Source organism: Rhinopithecus bieti, unplaced genomic scaffold (genome assembly GCF_001698545.2).
Source record: "Rhinopithecus bieti isolate Rb0 unplaced genomic scaffold, ASM169854v2 scaffold_7985, whole genome shotgun sequence".
NCBI classification, from domain to species: Eukaryota; Metazoa; Chordata; class Mammalia; order Primates; family Cercopithecidae; genus Rhinopithecus; species Rhinopithecus bieti.
This window is the reverse complement of record NW_016805762.1, coordinates 147398-174729: the sequence shown is the minus strand read 5'-3', so window position 1 is coordinate 174729 and position 27332 is coordinate 147398. Positions and strand designations below refer to the sequence as shown.

Here is a 27332-nt window from a genome sequence, read left to right as displayed (position 1 = left end):
ATCAGGGACATGCAAATCAAAACTACAATGAAACACCACCTCATACCTGTCAGAATGGCTATGATCAAAAAGACAAAAGATAACAAGTGTTGGCAAGGATGTGGAGAGAAAGGGAACCCTTGTACGCTCTGGTGGGAATGTAAATTGCTACAGCCATTATAGAAAACGGTATAGACATTCCCTAAACTAAAAATAGAGCTACCTTATGATCCAGTAATCCCACTCTAAGCATATATCCAAAAGAAGTGAAATCAGCATCCTGAAGAAATATCTGCACTCCCATGTTTATTGCAGCATTTTCACAACAGGCAAGATACAGAAACAATCTAAATGCCCATTAAGAGATGAATGGATAAAGAAAATGGGGCATATATACAAAATGGGATACTATATTCAGCCTATAAGAGGGGAAGTTCTGTCATTTTTGATAACGTGGTTGAACCCGGAGGACATTATGCTAAGTGAAATAAGCCAGGCACAGAAAGACAAGTAATACATGTTCTCAGTTATATATGGAATCTAATACAGTCAAACTCATAGAAACAGAGAATAGAATGGTGATTACCAGGAGCTAAGGAAGGGGGAAAATGGAGAGATGTTGGTTAAAGGGTATAGAGCTTCAGTTATAAGAAATGAAAATTTTCTGAAGATCTCATGTAATACTGTATTCTACACTTGAAATTTGCTAAGAGGGTAGATCTTAAGTATTCTCTCACCAAACTCTCCCCACCAAAAAAAAAAAAACAAGAAAAAAAGACAAAAAGAAAAAACATAGTAACAATGTGAGGTAATAGGTATGTTAAATTAGCTTGATTACAGTAATCATTTCACAATGTATATCAAATCAATACACCTTAAATATATATAATTTGTATTTGTCAATTATACCTCAACAATGCTGGAAAAAATGAATGAGTTCATGAAGGCTGCAGGATACAAGATCAATACACAAAACCTATAGGCTAGCAATGAATAATCTGAAAATGAAAGTAAGAAAAGAATTCCCTTTACTATAGCATCAAAAAGAATAAAATATTTCGGAATAACTATAACAAAACACATGTAAGAGTTGCACACTGCGGCCGGGCGCCGTGGCTCAAGGCTGTAATCCCAGCACTTTGGGAGGCCGAGACGGGCGGATCACGAGGTCAGGAGATCGAGACCATCCTGGCTAACATGGTGAAACCCCGTCTCTACTAAAAAATACAAAAAAAAAAAACTAGCCAGGTGAGGTGGCGGGTGCCTGTAGTCCCAGCTACTCCAGAGGCTGAGGCAGGAGAATGGCGTAAACCCGGGAGGCGGAGCTTGCAGTGAGCTGAGATCCGGCCACTGCACTCCATCCTGGGCGACAGAGCGAGACTCCGTCTCAAAAAAAAAAAAAAAAAAAAAAAAAGTTGCACACTGCAAACTATAAAATATTGCTAAAAGAAATGGACAGACTTAAATAAAAGATGTTCTGTGTTTATGGGTTGGAAGACTTAATGTTGTTAAGATAGAAAAACTCCCAAATTGATCTACAGATTCAACACAATACCTATCAAAATCCCGGCTGTCCTTTTTGCAAAAATTGGCTAGCTGGTCCTAAAATTCATATGCAACTTCAAGAGACTCAAAAAAGAACAAGAAAATTGGAGGACTCACACTTCCCAAGTTCAACTCACTGCAAAGCTACAGTAAGCAAGACAGTGCAGTACTGGCATAAAGACAGACATACAGATCAATGGACTAGATTTAAGAGTCCAGAAATAAATCCTAACATTTAAGGTCTATTAATGTTTAACAAGGGTGCTAAGATAATTCAATGGGGGAAAGAATAGTATTTTCAACAAACGGTGCTAGGACAACTGGATATTCATACGGAAAAGAATGAATTAGACTGTCACCTTCATCTCACACCACATAAAAAATTAACTCAAGGCCGGGTGCAGTGGCTTACGCCTGTAATCTCAGCACTTTGGGAGGCCTAGGCGGGTGTATCACGACGAGGTCAGGAGTTTGAGACCAGCCTGATGAACATGGTGAAACCCTGTCTCTACTAAAAATACAAAAATTAGCCAGGCATGGTGGTGCATGCCTGTAATCCCAGCTACTCAGGAGGCTGAAGCAGGAGAATCACTTGAACCGGGAGAAGGAGGATTCAGTGAGCCGAGATCATGCCATTGCACTCCAGCCTGGGCGACAGAGTGAGACTCAGTCTCCAGGAAAAAAAAAAAAAAAAAAAAAAAGAACCTCAAAATGACCTAACTATAAGAGCTAAAACCATAAACTCTTAGAAGAAAGTATGGGTATAAATCTTCATGTCATGAGAGCAGAGTGACAAAAGAAAAAATAGATAAATTGTTATTTCATTAAAATTAAATTTTTTTGTGCTTCGAAGGATACCATCAAGACAGTGAAAAGACAATGCACAGAATGGGAGAATTTTTAGAAAAAATCTGATAATCAATTTGTATCTCAAATATGTTTAAAACTTTTACAACTCAATAATTAAAAGATAACCCAATTAAGAGCAGGCAAAGGATCTGAGTACATATTTCTACAAAGAAGATATAGAAGTGGTCAGTAAGTGCATGAAAAAATGCTCAACATCATTATCCTTCAAGAGAATGTAAATCAAAATAATGTTTAACCTTTAAAAGGTTAAACATAGAGTTACCACACGAACGAGAAATTCCACTTCATTCATACATTCAAGAGAAATAGAAGCAGGTGTCCATATAAAACCTGTATTTAAAAAATTTTAAACTTTCTACTTTTCTAAATTTTAAGTCTGTATTTTATTTTTTGAGCGAGGGTCTTGCTGAGTCACCCAAGCTGGGGTGCAGAGGTCTGATCATGGCTCACTGCAGCCTCAACCTCCCAGGCTCAGACGATCCTCCCATCTCAGATTCTTGAGTAGCTGGGACTCCATGTGCATGCCACCACACCCAGTTAGTTTTAAAAAAATCTGTTTTGTAGAGATGGGGTCTCACTATGTTGCCTGGGTTGGTCTCAAACTCCTGGGCTCAAGTGATCCTCCCGCCTTGGCTTCGCAAAGTGCTGGGATTACAGGCATGGGCCACTGTGCCCAGCCCACATAAAAACATGTAGATGAACATTCATAGCAGCATTATTCATAGGAACCAAAAAGTAGAAACAACCTAAATGTTTATCAACTGAAAAATGAATGAACATAGTGTAGTATATCCATACAATGATATAATATTTGGCCATAACAAGGAATGAAATGCTGATACATGCTACAGCATGATGGAACCTTGAACACAGTATGCTATGTGAAAGAAACCAGTCACAAAAAACTACATATTATATGATTCCATTTATACAAAATGTCTAGCAACAGAAAGTAGTCTGGTGGTTGCCTGGGGCTGGGAGGCGGCTTGAGGGGAATGGAACTACCAGTCTGTATTTCCAAACACTTTATATCTATTTTCTAAGTGGATAAAAGGTATGGGGTATTTTGGGGAGATGACAAATGTTCTATAATTGTGATCATTGTACAATTCTGTGAATATACTAAAAAAAAAAAAAAAAAGCCACTGAATTGTACACCTTAACTGGTAAGTTGTGAATTGTATCTCAATAAAGATATCATAAAATATATAATTTTATATATTTTATATATAAATGATATATATATTGACAGGGTATACACTCACATTTCATAATTCAGAAAATTGGAGTCCCAAGACTCCTGGACTGGCCCAGGCCTTGTCTCTGACGGTCACTAAGAGAGCTGGCCTCACCACTCACGCTTGCCCTGGAAAAGCCAACCCGGCTGACAGGGACGTAACGCTGGCTTTTGCTCTGCTGTTGTGGGAGAGATACTGTGATTTTTTGTCATCTCACCTGCATTTCATGTCAGTGGGTACAGAATTCAGGTCATGAGGCTGTCGCCCTAAGGGTCACAGGGAGCAGGTGAGACGCAAGTTGGGCTCTGGCCTGGAGCTGTGCTCTCTTCATGACAGGCTGGCCCTCAGGCGAACCCCATTCCTGGATGTGGAAATACGGGCTCAGTTATCGCCCCAAAAGAGGGCTGCCATTAAAGGAAATGCTGCCGTTAAAGGAAACGCTGCCGTTAAAGGAAACGCTGGGTCTAACTCTCAACATTATCTCTGAGATACGGCTGTGTACTATTGATGTATATACTAGTTTCCCGGTACTCGTCTTGAGTTTCATTTTCACTTAAAACACAGCTATAAATAACTTCTAATTTGAACAAGGAAGATGAAAATGGAACTCTGTTTACTCTGTCAGTGATGTGAATCTGGTTGTCAAGGTGACTAGTTCACCAAACACAGGGAAGACAAGAGAAGACTGGATGGTAATGATCTTCTTGGGTTTGAATTATAATTAGAGATGAGTTGACTCAAATTTAGGTTTCTAAATGAGGAGCTATGGCTGGTCTACTTAGGGAAAATGAGGCCAGGCACAGTGGCTCATGACTGTCATCGCAGCACTTTGGGAGGCTGAGGTAGGGGATTGATTGAGCCTACAAGTTTGAGACCAGCCTGGGCAACACAGCAAGATGCCTATTTCTACAAAAAGAAAGAAGGAAAGAAAAATGAAAATAAGACATGTATTAAATAAATATAGAACAAACTAGTTTCACATGAAATAGACAAAATCAATTATTTTTCAGGATTATATGTCCCTATTTCTGAGACATTTATACATCTCATTATGGGCATTTACATCTACTTTTACAAAGAGCTATAGGTTTTTTTAAAGGCTTTCCTGTGAGTCTGGTAATTATTAATTTTAATATCACTTTCTAAGAATAAAAGCTTTTAATAATAGCATTTGTTTCAGACCATCTTAGGTTCAAATAAAAATATTCACATAAGCCAATAGGCTTGATATGATTATATTTCAGGCTTCAATCTAGATAGAGCAACTGATTTACATGTGAAAGTAAAGTTAGTGAAACTAAGGAGTGCTCTGATATCTGAGATACTAAAGATCTCTGAGACACACTCAGTGCTTCAGATGGGAGGCAGCAATGTGGGCTTAGCCTGAAGGATCTCTGGTTTCTGTAGCAGGGCTCAAAGATCTGATGTGACAGAATGATAGACAGGCACAAGAGCCAGTTCTGTGGACCAATAAAGATGGATACCTCTTCACCACTGGTCCATGGACATGTCCCCTTCTGTCCTTCCTGGCATCTCTGGCTTGAAGTACAAAGTATGATCTGAGTAGGCTTTTATTTCCAGTGCAGACTCTGGCCTCACCTTTATGGTTCCAGTGATGACCAAAGACTTCAGGAGGTGGCAAAAATCAAACACCTGGCCTTTTCATTCCTCTCATTTCTTTCCTCCCACGTCCCTACCCGATGACTGCTCTGAGGATGTGTCACACTTAAACATTCTCAATGAAGTTGACGTAGCTGGGAAAGGAAAAAAGAACTACCCAAGTCACAAAGTATTCTGCTCTTTTACTTCAGGTTCTCCTTTATTCCTAAATAGCCTGACTGAAGAAATGGAAGTACTTATAAAGACTCGAAGGATGGTGGCTTCAACATTTGGTCTGCTTCCTATGGGTCCTATAATTTTATAAAGGGAACAATAATTGAGGGACTTCAATACTCTGGTGAGGAAACATGATGTAGCTTTCAACTGGGGGATGCATATTTGAAAGAACCCCTGAGGCATGACTGAAGGCACAGAGAGGCCCTGGCGTGGAGTCCCACAGACTCTGACGCCAGCACTCCCAGCCCAGCGGCCGTACCTGACAGCAGCAGCCAGAGCTCCCCACGCATGCTCTCCGGGATGCCCTTCAACACCAGCTCCCGCGTTTTCTCTGTGCGGTACATGCAGATCCCTTGCCCGTACTCAGCAAAGTGAATCTTCCAGGCTTGCTCTTTCAGAAACTCTTTGGCCTGAAAGGGATAATGAAACATTACGACATCCAAAGTACCCTGAGGATGGTAAGAGAAGAGTGATGGAAGGTCAGAACATGTTCCCTGCTGAATGGAGTGACAAGTTCCAGAAAGAACTCATGAGAAAAAGGAAGTCAGATTTTCTGGAGTTCTCTAATTTTACACATCTATCATGGCCTGCAGCTCTGCCACAAAGCTTTTGGGCCCAGAGTCAGAATCCTACTTACCTGATATTGTATTTACGGTTTTATGTCTACACCCCCAAGTGAAGGTAAGTTAATGATGTTTAAATATGGGCTGAGAAATCAGGTATTTATTTGTTGGTTTAACTTAAGCAAGAGCGAAAAACCAAACAAGACCAAAAGAAGTCACCTGTACCCTCTGTAGCTCACCTCCTTCCATGAAGCCACTGTGAAAGTTATAATATATTTAGACCAAAATCTGCTTAATAGGAAAATCTCCATTGACACAGGCATGTGTGAATTTACTTATAGTAAAAAATATTGTTAGTGGCATTGTTCAAATCTACAGAGTTTCATGGAAAAGTGAGAGGCACCCACCAATTTCGGGTTGAACTCCTCAGGAGACCGCCGCCGATACATGGTCATCAGGGTCTGTGTGGCTGTGGGGACGCTGTTGCCATTTAGGTTAAACTGGCGCTCTCCATCAGCATCAGAGCTCGTGCTTCTCTGGGGGCTGGAGGAGACGAGGCTGCTGGGTCGAGAGTACACCTGTCAATACAGAGAGGAACAAGACATTGGGAGGACACGGGCAATATAACCTACTTCTTCAGTGTCTTCTGTATGGTTATCAAAAGCTCCATCATTTTTTCCCAGGATGTTTCTTGTTATGTGAAGAAACAGGAGAAAAGCAGCCAGCCATCATTCTGGCAGGGATTAGACAGGTGGCTGGGTCCCGGGTTGCAGCACTTCAATGCTCACAACAGGTTTCTGAATCTTCATGTTTTAGATGTATATTCGCAACAAAGTGCTTGCCCATTTGTTTATCTGATTTGCATGTATGCAAAGCATGTCATGGTTGAATCAGCAGCTATGGCTGCCTCATCACCCCATTGAGTTTCTGGTGCCTCAAAAATGCCCATATAAGCTTGGAGCTGGTGAATGGAGACAGGGATGTTATGTGTGAGCTTACCACCTTCAAAACATGTTTTATCTGCCAGTAACTTCCTCTAACCATTCAGCTAGTTGCCTGTCTTTTCAGGCCTCCAATTTTCCTGAATGTTGGTCCAGGGAAGAATTCCACAGGGACCCAATATATATTTTATCATAATAAAATCAACATAATGATTTGTATTTCAGGTTTGAGACTTTATTTAGTGACCTCTGTACCATTCTCAATAATGTCACTATATGGACCCAAGTCACTTGCTATGTAACTAGAACAGATTACTTAAGAATTTCTTCAAGTATAAAATAAAAGTGTTATTCCAGGTGATCTGTAAGGTTCCTTCCAAATCTATCACCCCAAATACAAAGTCCTTGAGATTTAAATGAGATATTGCTGAGATATCACTCTGGGCATCAGATGCAAAGCTGGAAGATCAAACAAAATGGGCAAGGAAGTGAACACACTTGGGCACAGGAAGAGGATAAACCAAAAATGCTTTCAGGTGTCTTCCACAGACCTCATCATCTGAACTGTTGTAGCTTCCTGCAAACTCCTTGTCAGAATATATTTTGGAAGTAGTCTGTTGTAGGAAATCTGAGATCCTTTGCACTAGAAAGTCTCTATCTTTCAAGTTGGCAAATAGGAAGGTCATCCTGTTTCGGGTGCTGATGGATAAGGGACTGGGGAGCACACTGGAGCTGTCTGCCTTTTCTACAATTGTCACCTGAAAAGAAGTGGGAAACAAAGAGCATTATTTTCCAAGAATTACCCAACAGTAGCCTATGAGCAGCACTAAAGGAGGAAGGTGGCACTTTCATTGTTCTGTAGGAACCACCTATATTTTATTGAGCCAAAACTGAGACTCTTTGACTCTGTTCCAGTAAAATAAAACAGTTCAAAACAATCAAATTGGAGCTTATAGTAGAAACTGGAATCGTCTTGCTGGTTTTTCCAAATCAGTGGTTCAAAACTGGGACTTTTTTCCTCTCAGGAGACATCTGGTAACATCTGGAGGCATTCTGGGTTGTCACAAGTGGAGGGAAACTACTGGCATCTGGTAGTAGAGTCCCAGGGATGCTGCTAAACATCCTACAGTACACAGGACAGCCGCTGCCATCCCACTCCACCCCCATCCTACAGTACACAGGACAGCCCCTGCCATCCCACTCCACCCCCATCCTACGGAACGCAGGGCAGCCCCTGCCATCCCACTCCACTCGCATCCTATGGTACGCAGGACAGCCCCTGCCATCCCACTCCACCCCCAGCGAAAGCCCGTCCCAAAATGTCAATAGCTCCCAGGTTGAGAAACCTTGCTAAAAAGGAATTATTTGATTTTCATTAAAATTTCATGGAGCTATAAGAGAGAAGGCTCCTAGCTGCTTCATCAGCCATAAGAGACAGAAAACAACCCAGGATACTGGTTCCTTTTACCAAGCTTAATGTTGGAATGGTTTTCAAAATACCACCAATCCTTCAAATGTTTCATTTAGACTCCACGGCTTTTCATCCTTCACCTTTGACCACTGCAAAGTTTTAAAGGTTCTATTCTTAACAGACATGTAAAGAATGTAAACAGCTTAATTGCAACCCTATCTGAACTACCAGACCGTGTGTGTGTGCATGTGCACATGTGTGTGCCTACCCCATTGGGCAAATGAAAGGAAAGGAAGACATCTGTTTTAGCTCTCAACTGAAGACATATATGGGTGATTTATAATAGGATTTTCATCAACTGGAAACTGGGATAAATACATTAAGACTTTTTAGCACATTAGAAAACAAATCTCAAGGCAAGCACTAGAAAAATGGTTTACTTGCAGCAGCTCTGACAATATACTTAAAGCTAAGAATTTTTCCCCTTCTTCATTTCTGCCTGCAAGCAGTCTAGACAGGTTAAACTTTAAGCTGTTCATTAGCATTTTCATGTGAAATATACTTCCTCCAAAGCACAACTTTAGAAACGTTTTCCCTACTGAAGACTAAGTAACCTATTGAAGTTGTCTAAAAACTCTTGCATGCCTAAAAAAACAAGTCTGCTTGGGGTCCATCGAGGGAAAAAGTGTAGCGTCTGACTTCTGTTTTCAGAATATATGTGTTAGAGTATATACATGATTCCCTTAATATCTATATTAAATATATGTATTAATATATGACATATATAATATACACTATATATTAAACATACATTATAGAATATTAAAATATATATTAAAGGAATCTTCTGAGACACCTGAAGTTGTACATAAGGATTTTCTTTCTAATGAAATAAATGCTAGATAACAGAGGGAAATACCTCCTTTTCATGAAAAGAATTTTCCCATAACACTTAAGGCATGTATTAAAGAATACTCATTTTTTAAAAATCCACAAAAGCCCCTCTTCTCACATCAAATTTTTACTAGCTCTTTTGGTCATGAGCTGTCTGGGATAAATGGAAAATACCAAGGAGATGAAAGGTTAAATTATGTGTCTAAAACACAGATAGCTATGAGGATCTTGATAAAGTCAAAGCGAAAAATTCCTTCGTCTAGCTGGAGCATGTATACAGCAACAACAAAGCTCCCACATAAAACACATAAATGCTCACACGGCTTATAAAATGTTTCTCACTGATAAATGAGTTCTGGCAGAACTCTATCACAAAAGCTTCCCGCCACCAGGAAAGGAGAACAGTTACATCAGAGTGTTCTACAATATAACGCGACATATTTTCATGACCAATTTGAGTCATAAAAGAGACTGCAACTTAATCAAGTCTTGATGTTTAATATGGAATACCGGAAAGTAATTTTTGAATGAAAACAAAGGCCGGACACGTGGCTCATGCCTGTAATCCCAGCGCTTTGGGAGGCCTGAGCGGTCAGATCACTTGAGCTCAGGAGTTCAAGACCAGCCTGGCCAACACGACAAAATCCCGTCTCTACCATACTAAAAATACAAAAATTAGCCATGAGTGGTGGCACATGCCCGTAATTCCAGCTACTCAGGTGGCTGAGGCAGGAGAATTGCTTGATCCCAGGAGGTGGAAGAGGAGGCTGCAGTGAGCTAAGATTGTGCCACTGCACTCCAGCTTGGATGACTGTGTGAGACCCTGTATAAAAAAAAATTCCTTCTCTTGCTGGCTCAGTAATTTCTTCAAAATCTATAGCAACATGATCCTGGATAAATGCTTAGCATCTGTTTACTGGGTCTACCTAAAATCAATATGTAGAATGTATGTTAAAAACCTCCAGCTGGCTGGGCGCGGTGGCTCACGCCTGTAATCCGAGCACTTTGGGAGGCCGAGGCGGGTGGATCACGAGGTCAGAAGATCGAGACCATCCTGGCTAACATGGTGAAACCCCGTCTCTACTAAAAATGCAAAAAAATTAGCCGAGTGTGGCAGTGTACGCCTGTAGTCCCAGCCACTTAGGAGGCTGAGGCAGGAGAATGGCGGAGCTTGCAGTGAGCCGAGATTGCGCCACTGCACTCCAGCCTGGGCAACAGAGCGAGACTCTGTCTCAAAAAAACAAAACAAAACAAAACAAAACAAAAACCTTCAGTTAATATTTCAGCTTATTTATTTAAAAAAATTAAGTGAAACAATTCTCGGTCTACACAATCCTAAAAGTGGACATTCCGTGTAGGATGTAATGTTCCCAGGGATGTCAAGCAGCCTGACTTGGTTCTGAAAGGTACCCAGCTCACGTGGAGGGCACTCTCCACTCAGACCCCACGTGGATGGTGGAGACGCCCCCATTGCTCTTCTGACACTATTGTTACCTAAAGGTAATAGAAATTACATTAAGTCTTTTGCTTCTTTCATTAGTTAGGGTGGGGCTCTACCATTAATACATCTCAGAGTCATCAGTTCAAAGAAAAGGCACTGCAGTCTCACTGAGCGCTTCTTTAAAGCTGCGTCTTCCAACCACAACAAGCTTGATTTCTAAATTCTACCTCTGCAGATTGCCTCTCTTCTGATTAACCCTGAAATATAGTCATATTTATTATTATCTCTGCTCTACTATAGAGAACAAGCAAGCAGAAGAAAGGGTGAGAATATTAATCACCATTCTCTCAATTCCTCCAAGATTTCAACAGTGCATTCTAAATCACACTAAAACGTAAACAGAGCAAGCCGGCTCCAACACCCAGGAGGTGGTGACCAGAAGGACCAGCAGGACAGCAGATGTCTTCATAGCGGCTTCCAGACCCTTTCTGCTCCTCATTTCCCTTTGGATAAACTTAGAGTGATGACTCATTCAGGTCATAAATAGCACATTCATGGTATTCTTAATCCCAGAATTGGTTTCCTTAGCCGGTACAGGTAATGCTGCTTTACTACATTTGGGTAGCACTTGATGAAGAAAATTACATTCAGAATTAGGTGAAGAAAATTATGTTTAGTAACCTCCTATAGCAAAAACTACTAAGAAGGTAAATTTGGGCCGGGCGCGGTGGCTCACGCCTGTAATCCCAGCACTTTGGGAGGCCGAGGTGGGCGGATCACAAGGTCAGGAGATTGAGACCATCCTGGCTAACACAGTGAAACCCCCGTCTCTACTAAAATACAAAAAATTAGCCGGGCGTGGTGGTGGGCACCTGTAGTCTCAGCTACTTGGGAGGCTGTGGCAGGAGAATGGCGTGAACCCTGGAGGCAGAGCTTGTAGTGAGCCGAGATTGTGCCTGCACTCCAGCCTGGGCGACAGAGCGAGACTCTGTCTCAAACAAACAAAAGAAGAAGGTAAATTTGGTAGAAAAACTTACAAAATACATTTCATAGTCAAATGTAAAACTGTTACATTTTTCCTGTCAGAATTTACCCACAACATATCTTGGCCTCAAATGTGTTATAACTCCAGTTAGTTGACCTTATGATAAGGAGAACTAGATTTGTCAGTTGCCTAACATTTTTCATTCTTTCTGATTCACAGTTTGACTTCTGTTTGCAATTTATAACTTAAGGAAAATTATACTTATGTTTGGGAGAAAACTAGGAACAACGAAAAGGTCCAATCATAGCTAACTGAATAAATTATGTATATACTTTATGGAATAAACTGCAGGATTTAAAATTTAATTGTGATATGGATGTGATGGTGTATGCCTGTAATCTCAGCTACTCATAGGACTAAGACAGGAGGCTCATTTGAGCCCAGGAGTTGTCTAGTCTGTGTAATAGAGCAAGGCCCCCTAACTCTTAAAAAAATTACATTGTAGAAGAATATATATACATAAAATATTTATATAAAATGTATATATATATTTAATCTTTTATTTTTTAGAGATAAGGTCTTGCTCTGTCACCCAGGCTAGAATGCAGTGGTTGGATCATAGCTCACTGTGATCTCAAACTCCTGGGCTCAAGTGTTCCTCCCACTTCAAGCCTCCCAAGTAGCTAGGACTATAGGCACACGTCACCATCCCCAGCTACTTTTTTAAAAGTTTTAATTTTTTGTAGAGATGGGACCTTGCTATGTTGCCTACGCTGGTCTTTGAACTCCTGGCCTCAAGCAGTCCTCCTGCCTTGGCTTCTCAAAGTTCTGGGATTACAGGTATGAGCCACCACATCTGGCCTATAGAAGACTATTTAATGATTTGAAGGACACTTTAAGATATATTCAATGTTAAAGGAAATAAATAAAAATAAAAATTCCCTATAAAGTTTTACCTCTAAATTACATAAATGACATATACACAGCAATGCAGAGAAAAAACTAGAAAGCTGTGTAATAGAATGTTAACAGTGGTCCTCTCTGAATAGTGGAACTAGGGGGGACTTTTTTCTTTTTATTTGTACTTTTACAAATTCTGGGATAAAGACATATTACTCTTAAAACAAGAAAAGAAGAAGAAACTACACCTAATTAAAAAAAAGAAAAGAAAAGAAAAGAAGGCAGAGAGAAACCTGAATCCTTTGCTAAAGGGATGTTAGCAAGGGGACAATCCTGATCAAATATCCAAAGCTTCCGGCCACCTTAGCTTCCCTAAAGGACCAGGGTAGGCTGGAAGAGGTCAGGTTAGAAACTGCAGGGCTGCTGGCCCCTGCATTGCCCTTTCTCTGATATCCTAACCTGGGGTCTTTGTCAACTGCAAGCCTCATGGCAAAGCTTCCAGACAAGTACCAGAGTAAGCTATCATCCTGGAGTTAGGATGGAACCCACCTCCACCCCAGAACGATAATAATGTTTCTTAGACTTTACTGTGCATAAGAATTGGCCTGTAAATTTATTAAAGCTCGCAGAGATACAGATTCAGAAGACCTGGGATGGACTCAGGGAGCTACCACTGTGAGCAGCAGCACGATAGTTCTAACACAGGAAATCAGCGGAGCAGAGCCGAACAAACATATGGCTTTCTGACTCACAACCTAGACTGTCTCCTCGAGACCAGGGTGCCCTCAGACTGTGAGCCAGGTACAGTAAACACGTTTCCTAGTTTCTACATTTGATGCTTTGACATCGTGGGGGCCTTGCTGACCCTGGAGGGATTACCCTTCCCAGAGCTGGCCAGTTTCTAGAAAATTGCTTTCAAAGCAAATCAACCAACCTGGAGACCACACCTCAACCACTTCCTTTACTGAATGCTCACACTCAAGACTACTATTTCCCTGCCCTTTCTAACCCAGGGACAATTAGGGACATCCCCTATGCCCCAGAGCCCACCAAAACTGTTCCAACTATCCAAGCCTAAGCCTGTTTACTCTGTGTGGCCCATTTCTTCCCTTGAAATCCCATAAAGGATCTTGCCCACATTTTCTTTCCCTCTTGCCTCCTCTGACCATGGTGTTTCCACGTGTGGCCCAGCACATAGTGTGGCATGCCCTTGCCTCTCAGGATCTGTGTATAAAACAAGCTATTTCTATAGCACTCACTCCCTGATTGCTGGCCTCATCAAGCCTGAATTGTAATAAAACCTACATTTAGGCCAGGCACAGTGGCTCATGTCTGTAACCCCAGCACTTTGGGAGGCCAAGGTAGGTGGATCACCTGAGGCCAGGGGTTTGAGACCAGCCTGTCCAACATGGTGAAACTCTGTCTCTACTAAAAATACAAAAATTAGCTGGGCATGGTGGCAGGTGCCTGCAATTCCAGCTACTCAGGAGGCTGAGGCAGGAGAATCACTTGAACCTGGGGGGTGGAGGTTGCAGGGAGCTGAGATCATGCCACTGCTCTCCAGCCTGGGTGACAGAGTGAGACTGTCTTTAATAAAATAAAATAAAAACAAAATCTACATTAAAAAACCCCATGGTGCTTCTAGAAGAAGAGATCTCATAGGTCCCAGAGTCACAGCAGTGACAACAAATGATAAAGAGTGCAGCTGCCACCAAAGACACACAAACATTCTCCTGTGTTCAAAAGCCAATCAATTGTTGGTGAAAAATTACTCCTGGTTCACCCTGGAAAGTATTACAAATGAAACTTAAAATATCAATTTTTATCAGACACTTACCTCACGGAGAGGGATAATGAGGCTACATAAGTTCTCCTCCTTGCTGGTAAAACAGATGTAATTTGTGGACACAAACATCTGCCCCAAAATGTGCATTTTGTTAAATGGAGTCCAGAGGGTACAGTCTGTGTGGCCATCTAACTTTTCATCTTTGGGCAGCCGGAAAAGCGCACGGTATCTCTCACTCTTTGCCCTGGCATCAAGATCACTGGAAAGCAATAATTATTATTCACGTAAGAAAAATGTTTCCATACCTTCTAAATTATGCAGCAGCGGAAGATCCCCCGGCCCATTTTTTCCCCTCCTCAATCTTGCTAGACTCATCCCCGCCTTCTCAGCTTTCTTTATACTGGAGTTAACCCCAACCTAATGACCCAAAAGCATCATAAAATTATCTTACCATATTTCAGTCCCTTGCATAGTCACTTACCATCAATGTCTGTAAATGTTAAAGAATCATAGCAAAAATAAGCCTCAACAGGAAACTCCTCCTCTTTCTAAAGAAATGCAATACACTCTAAAGAGGTCACTACATTTCCTCTTATCCAAGCACTTTGTGGGGGGACCTTATCTTTTAAGACCTAATGAGAATGCAAACCAGCCATATGAATCCACCGGGCCTCACTGTTCACCCCAAATCAATAACAAAACTGCATGAAAAGACACAGAAACAACTTACCTTGGGCAACTAAGGCTTCTGACCTTAGCTGGGTCTTCTGTTAACTAGTATCTTGTCTCTAATGAGTTCTTTGTTCTTGCTTATCATGTCAGTTATTTAAACCTCTCCCCTCAAGCTTCTACCTGACATCAGGCTCTTGATGGTCTAGTTTCTGACTTCATAGAGCAAAGGGCCATGATGCAGAAGCTCCCTCCAATTCCCTCCCTTCTGTCCCCAAAGTCACCTCCATCCTCACCTACTGTTACTTCCTCTCTGTTCCAAAGGAAGAGGTAGTATATCAGGACACACAAGCATCCTTTCCATGCTTTCTCTACAAAATATCACTTTTTAAATTATCAATTTTCTTACAGCTTTATCTCTATGTCCCTTCCTGTCCCTACACCTACCCTCACCAAAATACTCTTCTCATCTGCCTCCTTCATTTGATTCTATGTCCAATCTTTTCATTCTAAAAAAAAAGCAATCCTCCCCTCCTTTACCACTGAATTTCTTGAAAAAGAAGTCTGTATTTGCCTAATTCCCTTTACTTGTCTTTTTTTATTTGATCCGCTGCAGTAGCAGCATCTATCTTACACTGCTCTTTTGAAACATGTCTCAAATCACCAAGGACATCTTAATTACAAAGACCTCTGGTCAGATTTCAACTACCAAATGTACATCAATGATTTCCAATTTCATATATCTTACTGGACTGATCTCCAATCAGATGAGCTACAGGCACCTCAATTCAACATAATCAAAACTGACCTACAGTATCCCTTGGACATGCTCTTCCTTCTCTCATTCGCTGTGTTGACGAAGGATAATTCCAGGCACACAGGGCATCAACTTTCCATCACTCTCTCTCTAGCTCTGCTCTCACATTCAGACTTTGAGTCTTCTCTGCAGCCTCTCCTCATCCCCTGCCCTGCCACCTCCTAGCCATGTGACAAAGTTACTTCTCTCTGTGTTTTCCCTTGTGCTTCCCCCATCATCATCTTCCCTCTGGCTGAAATATCCAGGTATGGATATGTACCTGCACAGGTAATTCTATCACCTCTTCAGAGCCCAGCTCAAAGCACCCTCCACTGACAGGCCTTTCTTACACACTCTTCCCCACCTGGGCTGAGGCTAACACTCCCCATGTGTACACCCACAGCACTCTGTTCATAGGACCAGAAGACTGCCTGCTGCCTTGTGTTGCAGCAGGTCATGTCTGTCTCACTTTCTGAACTGGTAGCACCTCAGCTAGTCTTTTTTAGTTTTGTACCTATACACAGAAAAGTGTTCAGAACCCTTGAAGTTGGTCAGAAAAGGTTACAATGAATAAATGAATGGGTGAGTTTCTCATTTCTAAAGTCTGGAAGACTCAAGGTCTCCATCACACACCGTTTTAGAGCAGACACTTTTTTAGGAGATTTCCTTTTGAGTTTGGGCAGGGATCTATCTTGTTCAAATCCCTCGTTGTCTAAGAGTTGCCTCATGGCTATGTTGGCGAGCTGCTCCATTAACTTGAAGGTCTCGTTGATGTTGAGGAATACAGAGAAGAAATGCTCACTGGACCGTGTGCTCACTTTGATCACATCAGGCAGAAGCAAGGTGGCATTCTTCTCGAGTTGAGTGATGTCTACCCACCGGATGACCAGTTTTGCTGAGCACAAGGAACAAACCTGGGTCAACATCTGATTACTGAAAATTCTTTCAAGATACTGCAGTCTTACAACCCCACTCCCCCATCCCACTGAACTCCTTTGAATTTATAATACCATATTTGTTTTGCTTGTTTACGAGGTAATTCTGAGCCATGTGAATTCTGAGGTCAGAATTATAGATTTAATCCAGGTCTACTTAATTAATTACACCTTTAGTGAATCTTTATTACTTAGTGACCATTTTGAACTGAAAAATAATTAAATTCACTTAAGTAGTAAAAAAAAATTAGTATTGACTTAGTTATAACTATAGATTTATTTCTGATATTTTGATGCAGTTTATGAGTTCAGGGCAAACCTCAGTAGACTTTCCAAAGTTTCCTACTGAAATTTTAGATGACTTACCTTCCCTTCCCATAAGAAAAGAATAAAAGCAAAGGTGGTTAATGCTGAGGTACATCCAACCCTGACGGGGGACCTTCCCCTTCCAGTAGCTGCAAGAGTAATAGTTGACAAGTTTCTCTTCCTCCGGCATCCCAAACAGCCTGTGAAATTTCACAATGGCTTCTTTAAACTTCTCCGTGTCATCATCTTCCTTTACATCATTGATTTTGTTGTATTCTGCAATGATGCCCTAATAAGGGACAAAACACAAAAGCACACAACTGGTATTAATACGACTAGAGATGTACATATTCCAGAAGAAAAAATTTCTAAGGCTAGAATTAAAAAAAAAAAAAATGAGGAATGCTCTTCAATGGCAACCCCCAAATTCTAAGCCAATTAACAAGTAGTATTTGTGTACTGAAATATTTTCACATAATATAGATTTTATTATACTTTCATTGGTGCTAATTTTGTTAAGTTTACTAGGAATGAAGCCTATAGTTTTACTTTACAAATGAAGAGATACAAAGATTTTGCTAGTCCTAGTGTTTTTACTGAGCTTATTATGGTAGAGTTGTCTCAAAAGTCAACTTCCGCCTTTCTCCAAGATCGATAAAAATTCATCATGTATGAGCAAGCGAGGAAAGAAAGACCAAACACATGTCACTAACTGACACTCAGCTCCACACTCACTGTCTCAGGGCCATGAAAAACACTGGGGAGCCTATACGGAAAAACAAGTAATCATTTGAGCAGAAAAGGGGGTAGATATGAGAGCAAAATTATATTAGACATAGGATTTTGGATAGTTAGACAGGAAATGAAACATCTACATAGCAAGTGACCAGGTTAATCTACCATTCGATCGTTATAATAACTTGAGAAGCCATTTCACTGTTACCCAGTTCCTCTGTAATTCCCTGAAAATTGGCTTCTACATATATCTTGACAGAAAATGTTCCCTTGAAATCCACCTTTGACTTTGTAATCCTCAAATCCCTCCCGCCTCATCTTCACTTTCTCTGATCTCAAGGAAGAACTGAAAATGCATGACCTTTAGAGCGTGTAAGTCTTGGGTTTGTGTTCCCACTGCATCACTCTGTACCTGTGTAGCCTTGGCCAACTTCTCAGATTCTCATTGACATGACTAAGCCCTCTGTAGCCCAAGGACAGAAAATTGCAATGGCCTCCTCATACCTAGAATTCCTGCTTTCTGGCTCTTAAAGCTTCTAGTGCATCCTTGATGCTCCCTGAAAATTTGTCTTCCTAAAATGGATTTGACCACAAAATTCTTACCAAAATCCTGAGCGGTTTCCAACCACAACCAGTATAAAGTCTGAAAATCTAGATCATGTACACTTTGTTTTAACATTTTAATTTAAATTTTTATTGCAGACTGGCTGCTCCTTGTGAAGCAGAGTAACCCACAGGCAATGTGCCCAGAGTAGCCTAAATCCATGTACATTTTTGGATCCAACCAATGCTGCAACTTTTTCTCATTGTACTACGTCTGACCCAAATGTCCCATCAGGAACTGTGCTGCAGCCAGCCTGAGGCACCCTTGGGGCCTGAATATGTCATTTCTGCACTTTCCCACCTTCTTGCCTGTGGTCCTCCCATTCTACATGCCTAAAATCTGGAATCAGACTGTTCTGTTTCATGAATCCTACCAAGTCCCTAAGTCTCCTGTGAGCCTTTTCTCAACTATCATTCTTTTCCCCCCACATGATGTTGATTCTCTCTGCATTATGTATTGAAATCATTTCCTGAGTCTTATTTCCACTGCAGACCTTTTACCCTGTTGCTGGTAGTTGTGATGCTGCTGAGTGGATGGCAGGAGAAAGGGCTTCGGTCTCCTGTAATCTCTGTCACTGCTCAATTTTAGTTAAAAGGATAGAATAGCTCCTTCCCAGGTTCTACAGGACAAAGGATAGAATAGCTCCTTCCCAGGTTCTACAGGTCTTTCTACAGGTTTCACATAATATAAAATAGGTCATTCCAGTTCTAGGCAACAGCTTCTTATGACTTTGGAAAATCCTATCATATCAGATATTCAATATAAATTTAAATACGCAAACGAACATTGATGGGTAATTTATAGAAAGGAGAAATTTAACTTAGCAAACATGTTGTTTACTTAGTAAACAACAACTGTAACAGCAAATGGTGGGCTTACTATGCAAGCACAGCCCCAAGACAAGTCTTCATCCTGTTCTAACAAAACCATCCCAAAGTCCCTCTACACAGTCCAGGAATTACTATATAATAGCTTCTCAAATGGCATCCTGATAATACTCTCCACACTCTAATTTACTTTATATGGTCACTTTTCTGAAATAGAAAAGGCTATCAGTGAAAGAGAAAAGAAAAGAAAAGAAGTCTGCACTGAATCTTAACCCATAAAATCTGCTCTCAACCTTCCCAAGTCAACCTTTCCAGGTCCAGCATAAATACCACCCTCCCTGTGAAACCAGCCCCACTCCAAATGGGTCCTAAGCATTCTCACGTCTATGTGGTCTTAATTTACATGCTGGCGGAAAATAGCATGTTTATGTGTCCTTCTACAACTAAATATGAATTCCAAAGATAAAAAGAGTGTCTTGATCATTTTAATCATCAATATCTAGCACCTAAAAGATGTTCAAAATTATTAAATGAATCCATGTTGTTTTTCCAAATTAAAAGATATCTTAAGGGGCCATATCTTAAGTCTTTATTGTATAATCCAGTATTGTAGATTTCTAAATCTAAAATTGTTTTGGAGTTAGCAATGCCTGAGTAATTAGGTACCAAGTTGCTAACTTCTGTTCCTCGGTCATACTGGAGGGCATTAAGGATAGCAATAGAAGTAGCAACATGCTTCCCTGGAAAAATATCTAAAATAAGGATATTTTCCTCTAATTACTATTGATATCACTCCACCAAGAGAACAAAGACATTAAGCTCAATGAAGGCCAGGAGGGAGCTCAATTTTGGACCCAGACTATTCTAGGGACAAACAGGCATTGGTAGTGTTACTTTAAGAAATTCAGACAACTGAAGGCAGCATGAGGGCATGGGACCTGTGGGTGGGAAGGAGAAGTCAATTCAGAAGGGAAGAGGGATGAAAAATGCCTTTCGCAGTTGGCAAATACACCTATGGCCTATGTGACATTTCAAAGTTGTCAGTGCCTTTAGAGAAGGATCAAAAAACATCTACGAATGAAAGATTAAATAAATGAATGAGCACATAAAAATAACTGAATGAGAACCCGCTAACAGAAAGCAGCAGCTGGGCCTCCAGGGAATCATCAAAGGCTAACAACTCAGGGTAAGCCTGCAAACCCTCAAGAGGGCTAACATGCTACTCTCCTGGGTCACTGCAGTAGCACTCTTATCTAAAGTCAAAATGAGCAGAATTTGAGAATGAGTGACACATAACAAACCAAATAAAAGCTACACATTTTGAGCAGAACTATGCTATCTAAAGATCTATTAAATACCACATTTCTAGAATGCTCATTGAATTTTTTTTTTTTTTTTTTGAGATGGAGTTCTGCTCTTGTTGCCTAGGCTAGAGGGCAATAGCTTGATCTCAGCTCACTGCAACCTCCACCTCCTCGCCTCCTGGGTTCAAGCGATTCTCCTGCCTCAGCCTCCCGAATACATAGGATTACGGGCATGCATCACCACGCCTGGCTAATTTTTTTTGTATTTTTAGTAGAGATGGGGTTTCTGCATGTTGGTCAGGCTGGTCTCGAACTCCTGACCTCAGATGATCTGCCCACCGTGGCCTCCTAAAAATGCTAGGATTACAGGCAAGAGCCACCACGCCCAGCCCGCTCATCGACATTTTAAAGAGAAAATGCTTTTATATATGAGAGTAAATACAGCCAAGAACCATCACTCAGAAACACTCCAGGGTCTAATATACTAGTATCAACAGACAAGGCCTTGCCAGCTCATTTCAACAGTGAGGCTAATAGTCTCCATAAGGCTAATATCCCAACTTTCTCAACTCTAAGAAAGGAAATAATCCAGAATGTAGAACCTTTTCTTAGTTGGCTATAATTTTTTAGCCAGGTAGACTAGAATATGGAACAAAGGATAGAATAGCTCCTTCCCAGGTTCTACAGGTCTTTCTACAGGTTTCACATAATATAAAATAGGTCATTCCAGTTCTAGGCAACAGCTTCTTATGACTTTGGAAAATCCTATTATAGCAGATATTCAATATAAATTTAAATATGCAAAAGAACATTGACAGGTAATTTACAGAAAGGTGAAATTTAACTTAGCAAACATGAAAAACTATTCAACCCCATAATAACCAAAGACAAAACTAAAACATTAAGGCCTTAACTTCTACCTATTATATTTGAAAAACAATTTAAACAACCAAAATGCTGAAAGCAAGCAACGGTGTAATCACACAGAGATTTTAATATACTGACAATATCTACTAAGGTCTATTAAAAATACTTAAACTACTTAACCCATTCATTCAAATTTTGTAATCTATCCCAAAGGGGGAAAAACACAGCCTGTGGGTAAAGTTATACTATTTGAACAAAAGTATTAACTGGATTTTTATTTGTACCTGCCATCCACTAGTCTAGAAGCTAAGGTGACTTCTAGAAAGACAGAAATGGTAAAGTCAATTAGGGAATAATAACTAAAAATTATATAACAATATTGTAGATACCGATCAAGAAAAAAAGAAGAGAACAAAATTATATGTACATGAGACTACTATTATGACAACATGCATATTAGAAGTGGGGAGGCTGGGCATGGTGACTCAGGCCTGTACTTTCATCACTTTGGGAAGCTGAGGTGGGTGGATTGCTTGAGCCTAGAAGTTCAAGACCAGCCTGGGCAACGTAGTGAGACTCTGTCTCTAATAAAAAAAATAAAACAAATAGTTAAGAAAAAGGAGGTCTGGTTAGAAATACACAAAATGCTACATAAGTTGTTTGCATTAAGTTTGCATCTGTAGTTAACTATTACATTTATAATTTATAAAAGTTAATTAGGTCTTAAATAACTTTGTTGGTTCCCTTGATTATTGGACAATATGTGAAAACTTAAACCATTCATTTGCACATGAATGACATTCTTTCACACATAACTGCATTAATAGCAAATCACTCCTCATAACTGGTTTCAGGGGAATTAAATCTGACATTTTTGGTGTAATACAAACAAAAAGGAAAATGCCTGTTTGACATAATTGGTCCTTGTTTGTTTTACTTATTTCTCCTGGCTATTGTCACTTCTAAGCTTTAGTTTCTTCCTACAGCTCTTTTTTTCTTTTTTTGAGACAGAGTCTCACTCTGTTGCCCAGGCTGGAGTGCAGTGGTGCAATCATGGCTCACTGCAGGTTTGATCTCCTGAGGCAGGAGAATCGCTTGAACCCAGGAGGCAGAGGTTGCAGTGAGCAGAGATCGCACCACTGCACTCTAGCCTGGGCAACAAGAGCGAAACTCTGTCTCAATAAATAAATAAATAAATGGGGACTATGACAAGGACAAAGGAGGCAATTTGTAGGGGCTCCCTCTAAATCTGGGATAGTGTGAGCACCAAAATAATTAAGTCCAGTAACGAAACATATGCAGCTGGAAAATATAGGAATCCATGAGTCCATATCAATCATCAATAAATAATAAATAAATGGAGGGAAGGCTCTTGCTTATAGTAGAACAATAGTTGCCAAATGGTAAATGTGGGAGAGGCCTGGAATTGGACAAGCATTATTTTATAAAATTACCATCTTGTCAACTATCACAGTAAAGACTGGTTCAGATGAAAAATCATCAATGGATCGATCCTAAATCAAGAGGGAAATTTTGACAAGGAGTGATATATTTGTGTGGCCTGAAAATGTTTTCTTACAGAAAACTGTTTATAATCTGCAAAGCCAAAATTAGTAACTCTACAGTGGAGAAATTGGATATAACACCTTGGGCTCATAATGCCAAAGAGGGGTAAATGAGTGTCATGTGCCTCAAGAAATAATACCTTGAGGAGGACACAGGATCACCTACACAGTATTCCATCCAGGAATGCAACATCTGAATCGATTCATAATATCTGACGAAATGCATAATGAAAACATTCCAGTAAAAAAAACAGAATTTTATACTTTAAAAACCTCAATGTCATACAAGACAAGGAAAGGCTACAGAAATATTCCAGGCTGAAGGAGACTAAAAAATGAAAACTAAATGCAATGTCTTCCTAGATAATAACCTGTACTGGAGTGGGAGTAGGGAAGGCTATAAAGGGCATTAAGTGGGCCAGTTAACGAAATTAGAATGTGTGTCAAATATTCTAGTATTAATGTTAAACGTACATATAATGTTAAATACTGCAGGTGATAAATGTAGTGTTATTATTTAACAGAACATCCTGCATGTTCTCATTCACATGTGGGAGCTTAAAAACTTGGTCACATGGAGATAGAGTAGAATGATAGATTCCAGAGGCTAGGAAAGTTGTGAAGGTGGGACGGGGAACAAAGAGGCTGGTGAATGGTACAAACTTACAGTTAGACAGAAGAAATAAGCTCTAATGTTTCATAGTGACTAGGTGACTATAGTTAGCAACACTATATTATCTCTTTCAAAGTAGCTAGAAGAGAGGACTTGAAATGTTACCAACACATAGAAATAATAAATACTCCAGATGATGAATACCCCAAATACCTTGACTTGATCATTCCACATTCGATGATGTAAAAAACACTTACATGTACCCCATAAATATGTAAAATACCATGTATCAATAAAAGAAAAAAAAAAAAAGAATAGCCCTATTCTTAGAAAATACACACTGAAGTATTCAGGAGAGGAGGCAAACACACACCAACAAAGCAAATGGTGTAAAATGTTATCAGGTGAATTTGGGTAAAGGGATACAGGTATGTTTTATTCAATTCTTATTTTTACAACATTTCTATAAATTTGAAATTATTTCCAACAAAAAAGGTTTTTCTTTTATCTCACTACCTGTATTTTTCCTCTCACGAATGTGGTGATATCATTCTCATTTTCAAAGATGGAGAGTGTCTGCAAGAGATTTTGCTCAAGCCATTCCCAGTGTTCAGTGATTTCTTTCCTGGAACCACCTGTACAAATGAAAATGATCATTCATGTCAGATTTCATGCCAAAGATATTTTAAAAACCAGGGTCACTTTGTCAATATAGTCTATACCATCAAAGGAGACTATCGGACCAAGAGCTCTGCCTTCAAATGTTTTCTCTCCTCCAGAGGAGACACACACACAAGATATTTAAGGATGTGGAAACGCAAGAGTAATATTATAATCAAGTTGTGTTATAATCAAGTTTGATTAGGTGAGTGCAGAGGCTTTGAGGACACTGTTTCAGATCAGAAGGCAGCAACACTTCTCAAATTCACTTTTCTAGATTAGAGTTTAGCACATCCCTCCCCTTTCCTCCCTTCTAGAATTTGCACTTTACAGAGTAACATAGATCTTATGATACCAGGTTACAGTTGTTAAGTTGCAACAATATGAGATCTTTGGTATGCCACTGGAGAACTGATGTAACCACCTCCTATAATGGCCAAAAAATTACTCTCACTCACTTCAATTATGAATGAGATGTGAAAATGGACTATCACTAGGGAATAGCAGCCTGGCTCTCATTAGCACGGTTGCCTCGAAATGTAATGGGATGAGGTCATCCTTGTAGCCTCAACCAAGTCACCACATTTTGGTCAATAATAAGAAGCATTTAAGATACCTCTTCTGGCAACCTCCAAACTTAAACAATCAGCTTTGCAGCATATGTAATCACTACTCTGTTTCTGCTCACAGCTGCAGGGCATAATAGGTATGCCATCAGGGTGGGGGTATAAAGATACTGGACTAAATTCCCCTAGTGATTGTTAATGATCTTATAGAAAAATGGCTTTTTATAATTTGTCCATATATCACATACATGTGTGTGTATGTGTGTCATATATATATGTGTGTGTGTGTATATATATGTGTGTGTATCTATATATGTGTATGTGTATATATATAGTATGCACTGCTCATTCCAGAACTGAAGAAGGATTTTGTGATTCCATTGATTCACCCCTCAGGATTCTCCTTCGATTTCCAAGTTATATTTTACTTGATTTCTTTAAAGTGCCGTTTCTCTCTGTTCTTCGTCATCAGTGAGATCTCAGAATCCCTGATTCTTGACAAAGAAAGAAAGACAGGAGACACAAGTGTATCTGCAATTATACTCAGAACTGTGGCAGAACTAAAATCTCCGAGAGAATGAGAGAAAGAAATTCATGAGAGAGAGAGAATGACAAATTTCAGATACACTGAGGAAAGGCAAAACAAAACCCACATTTACTTTCTTTTACTTTGAGACTAAACATCAAAATTGCCTACAAGGGATGCTTATGTGAAAAATAAAAAGCAGATATTGGCTGAGTGCAGTGGCTCATGGCTGTAATCCTGGCACTTCGGGAGTCTAAGGCAGGAGGATCACTAGAGCCAGGAGTTCAAGATCAGCCTGGGTAATATGGGGAGACCCAGTCTCTACAAATAACAATAAGAAAAATTAGTCAGATGTGGTGGCATGTGCCTGTATTCCAGCTACTTGGGAGGCGGAGGTGAGAGGTCCACATGAGCCTAGGAGGTTGAGGTTGCAGTGAGCCATGATCACACCACTGTACTCCAGCTTTGACAGTGACACATTGAGACCCTGTCTAAAAGAAAAAAAAAAAGCAGGTCTCTTAGTGGAGAAGAGCCCAGTGAAAACACCGAAGAATACATTGCTCCTCTTCCTGGGTATTTTCCACACTTGCTCCTTCAGGGCCATAGATGACCACGTGTAAAAGTAGTGGGATAACTGTCCTACAATGTCATGGCAAGACTCTGAAATCAGGACACCCGGGTACCCCCTCCTTCTTTGCCAACAGTCAGCTGGGTGACTTTAGACAGGTGCCTAATCTCTGTCTCAAATTCTGTAAAATTGAGATCAGTTAAAAACACAAAACTGGCTGGGGGCAGTGGCACACTCCTCTCATCCCAGTGCTTTGGGAGGTGAGGGGATCACTTGAGGCCAGGAGTTTGAGACCAGCCTGGGGAACACAGTGAGACCCTCATCTCTACAAAAAATTAAAAAATTAGCCGGGAGTGGTGGCACACACCCGTAGCTCCTAGCTACGCCAGAGGCTGATGTGGGAGGATAGTTTGAACCCAAGAGTTTGAGGCTGCAGTGAGCCATGATGGTGACACGGCACTTCAGCCTGGGCAACAGGGTGAGACCCTGTGGAGAGAGAGAGACTCCAACAAAACAACCACCACCACCTTTACCCATCTTAGAGAAATACTGTGAAAATCACAAGGGCTAATGTCTGTAGATACATTGTGGACAGTAAAAATACTGTTCAAATGCAAAGTACAATGCCTATTTGAAATATTTAGGGAATGAGTCATTTTGGAGTTTGAGAGCTTTAAAATATTTTAAACTTAAAAATTTTAAATACTAATTGGAACATTTTTCCAGACATACAGAGTGCTTCCTTGTCTGTAACCAGGTCATCACCATCACCAGCTGTGACATGCGACAGACACAGAGAGAGCCCTGTGCAGAATAAAGGCCAGCCATGAATCCTCCACCCGGCTCTTCCATCTGTGCTTGTTGGCACTGTCAGATGGACTGCACCTTAGGACAAAGGTATTCCTGGGAACCACAGCACTGACTTCTGCAGACCCAGGAGGCATAATTCGTCTCTGTTTTGCCTCTCATCTGTCCCTGCCTGCATTGATCACAGATGTGCCTTGTAGAGTCTGAGCCTTGGCTCAGCCAGGATAATCTGGCTCTTGATTGGTATCTCACTATGCTCTGTGCTTTACCAAGTTGTCACACCAGGTACTTTACTTTCAGAATCCCATGGAATCCAACACTATTCCTTGGTTGTCATGGATAGAAAAGCCCCCATCAGCCACAAGACCTATCAGTTTTGCACACGCTGCTTTCAAAGCTTCCCTTCCTCCTTGCTTCCCCCCTTCCCTTCCCCCTTCCCTTCCTCCTTGCTTCCCCCCTTCCCTTCCCCTTCCCTTCCTCCTTCCTTCCCCTCTTCCCTTCTCCCTTCCCTTCCCCTTTCCCTTCCCTTCCCCTTTGCCCTTCCCTTCCCCTTTCCCCTTTTCCCTTCCCTTCTCCCTTTTCCTTTTCCCTTCCC

At 40.6% G+C, this 27332-nt stretch overlaps 1 protein-coding gene across 1 annotated transcript in view; it reads right to left on the bottom strand.

The window, feature by feature from the left end:
* Positions 1-27332, bottom strand: part of TBC1D9 (TBC1 domain family member 9) — a 140123-nt gene that overhangs the window by 42767 nt on the left and 70024 nt on the right. The window contains exons 3-9 of the mRNA XM_017873643.1: positions 24127-24245; positions 17156-17384; positions 16488-16749; positions 14441-14648; positions 7524-7730; positions 6439-6609; positions 5728-5878 (exon numbers count right to left, since the gene is read on the bottom strand). Coding sequence (XP_017729132.1) covers positions 5728-5878; positions 6439-6609; positions 7524-7730; positions 14441-14648; positions 16488-16749; positions 17156-17384; positions 24127-24245 — 1347 coding nt within the window. The remainder of the gene's footprint in view (positions 1-5727; positions 5879-6438; positions 6610-7523; positions 7731-14440; positions 14649-16487; positions 16750-17155; positions 17385-24126; positions 24246-27332) is intronic.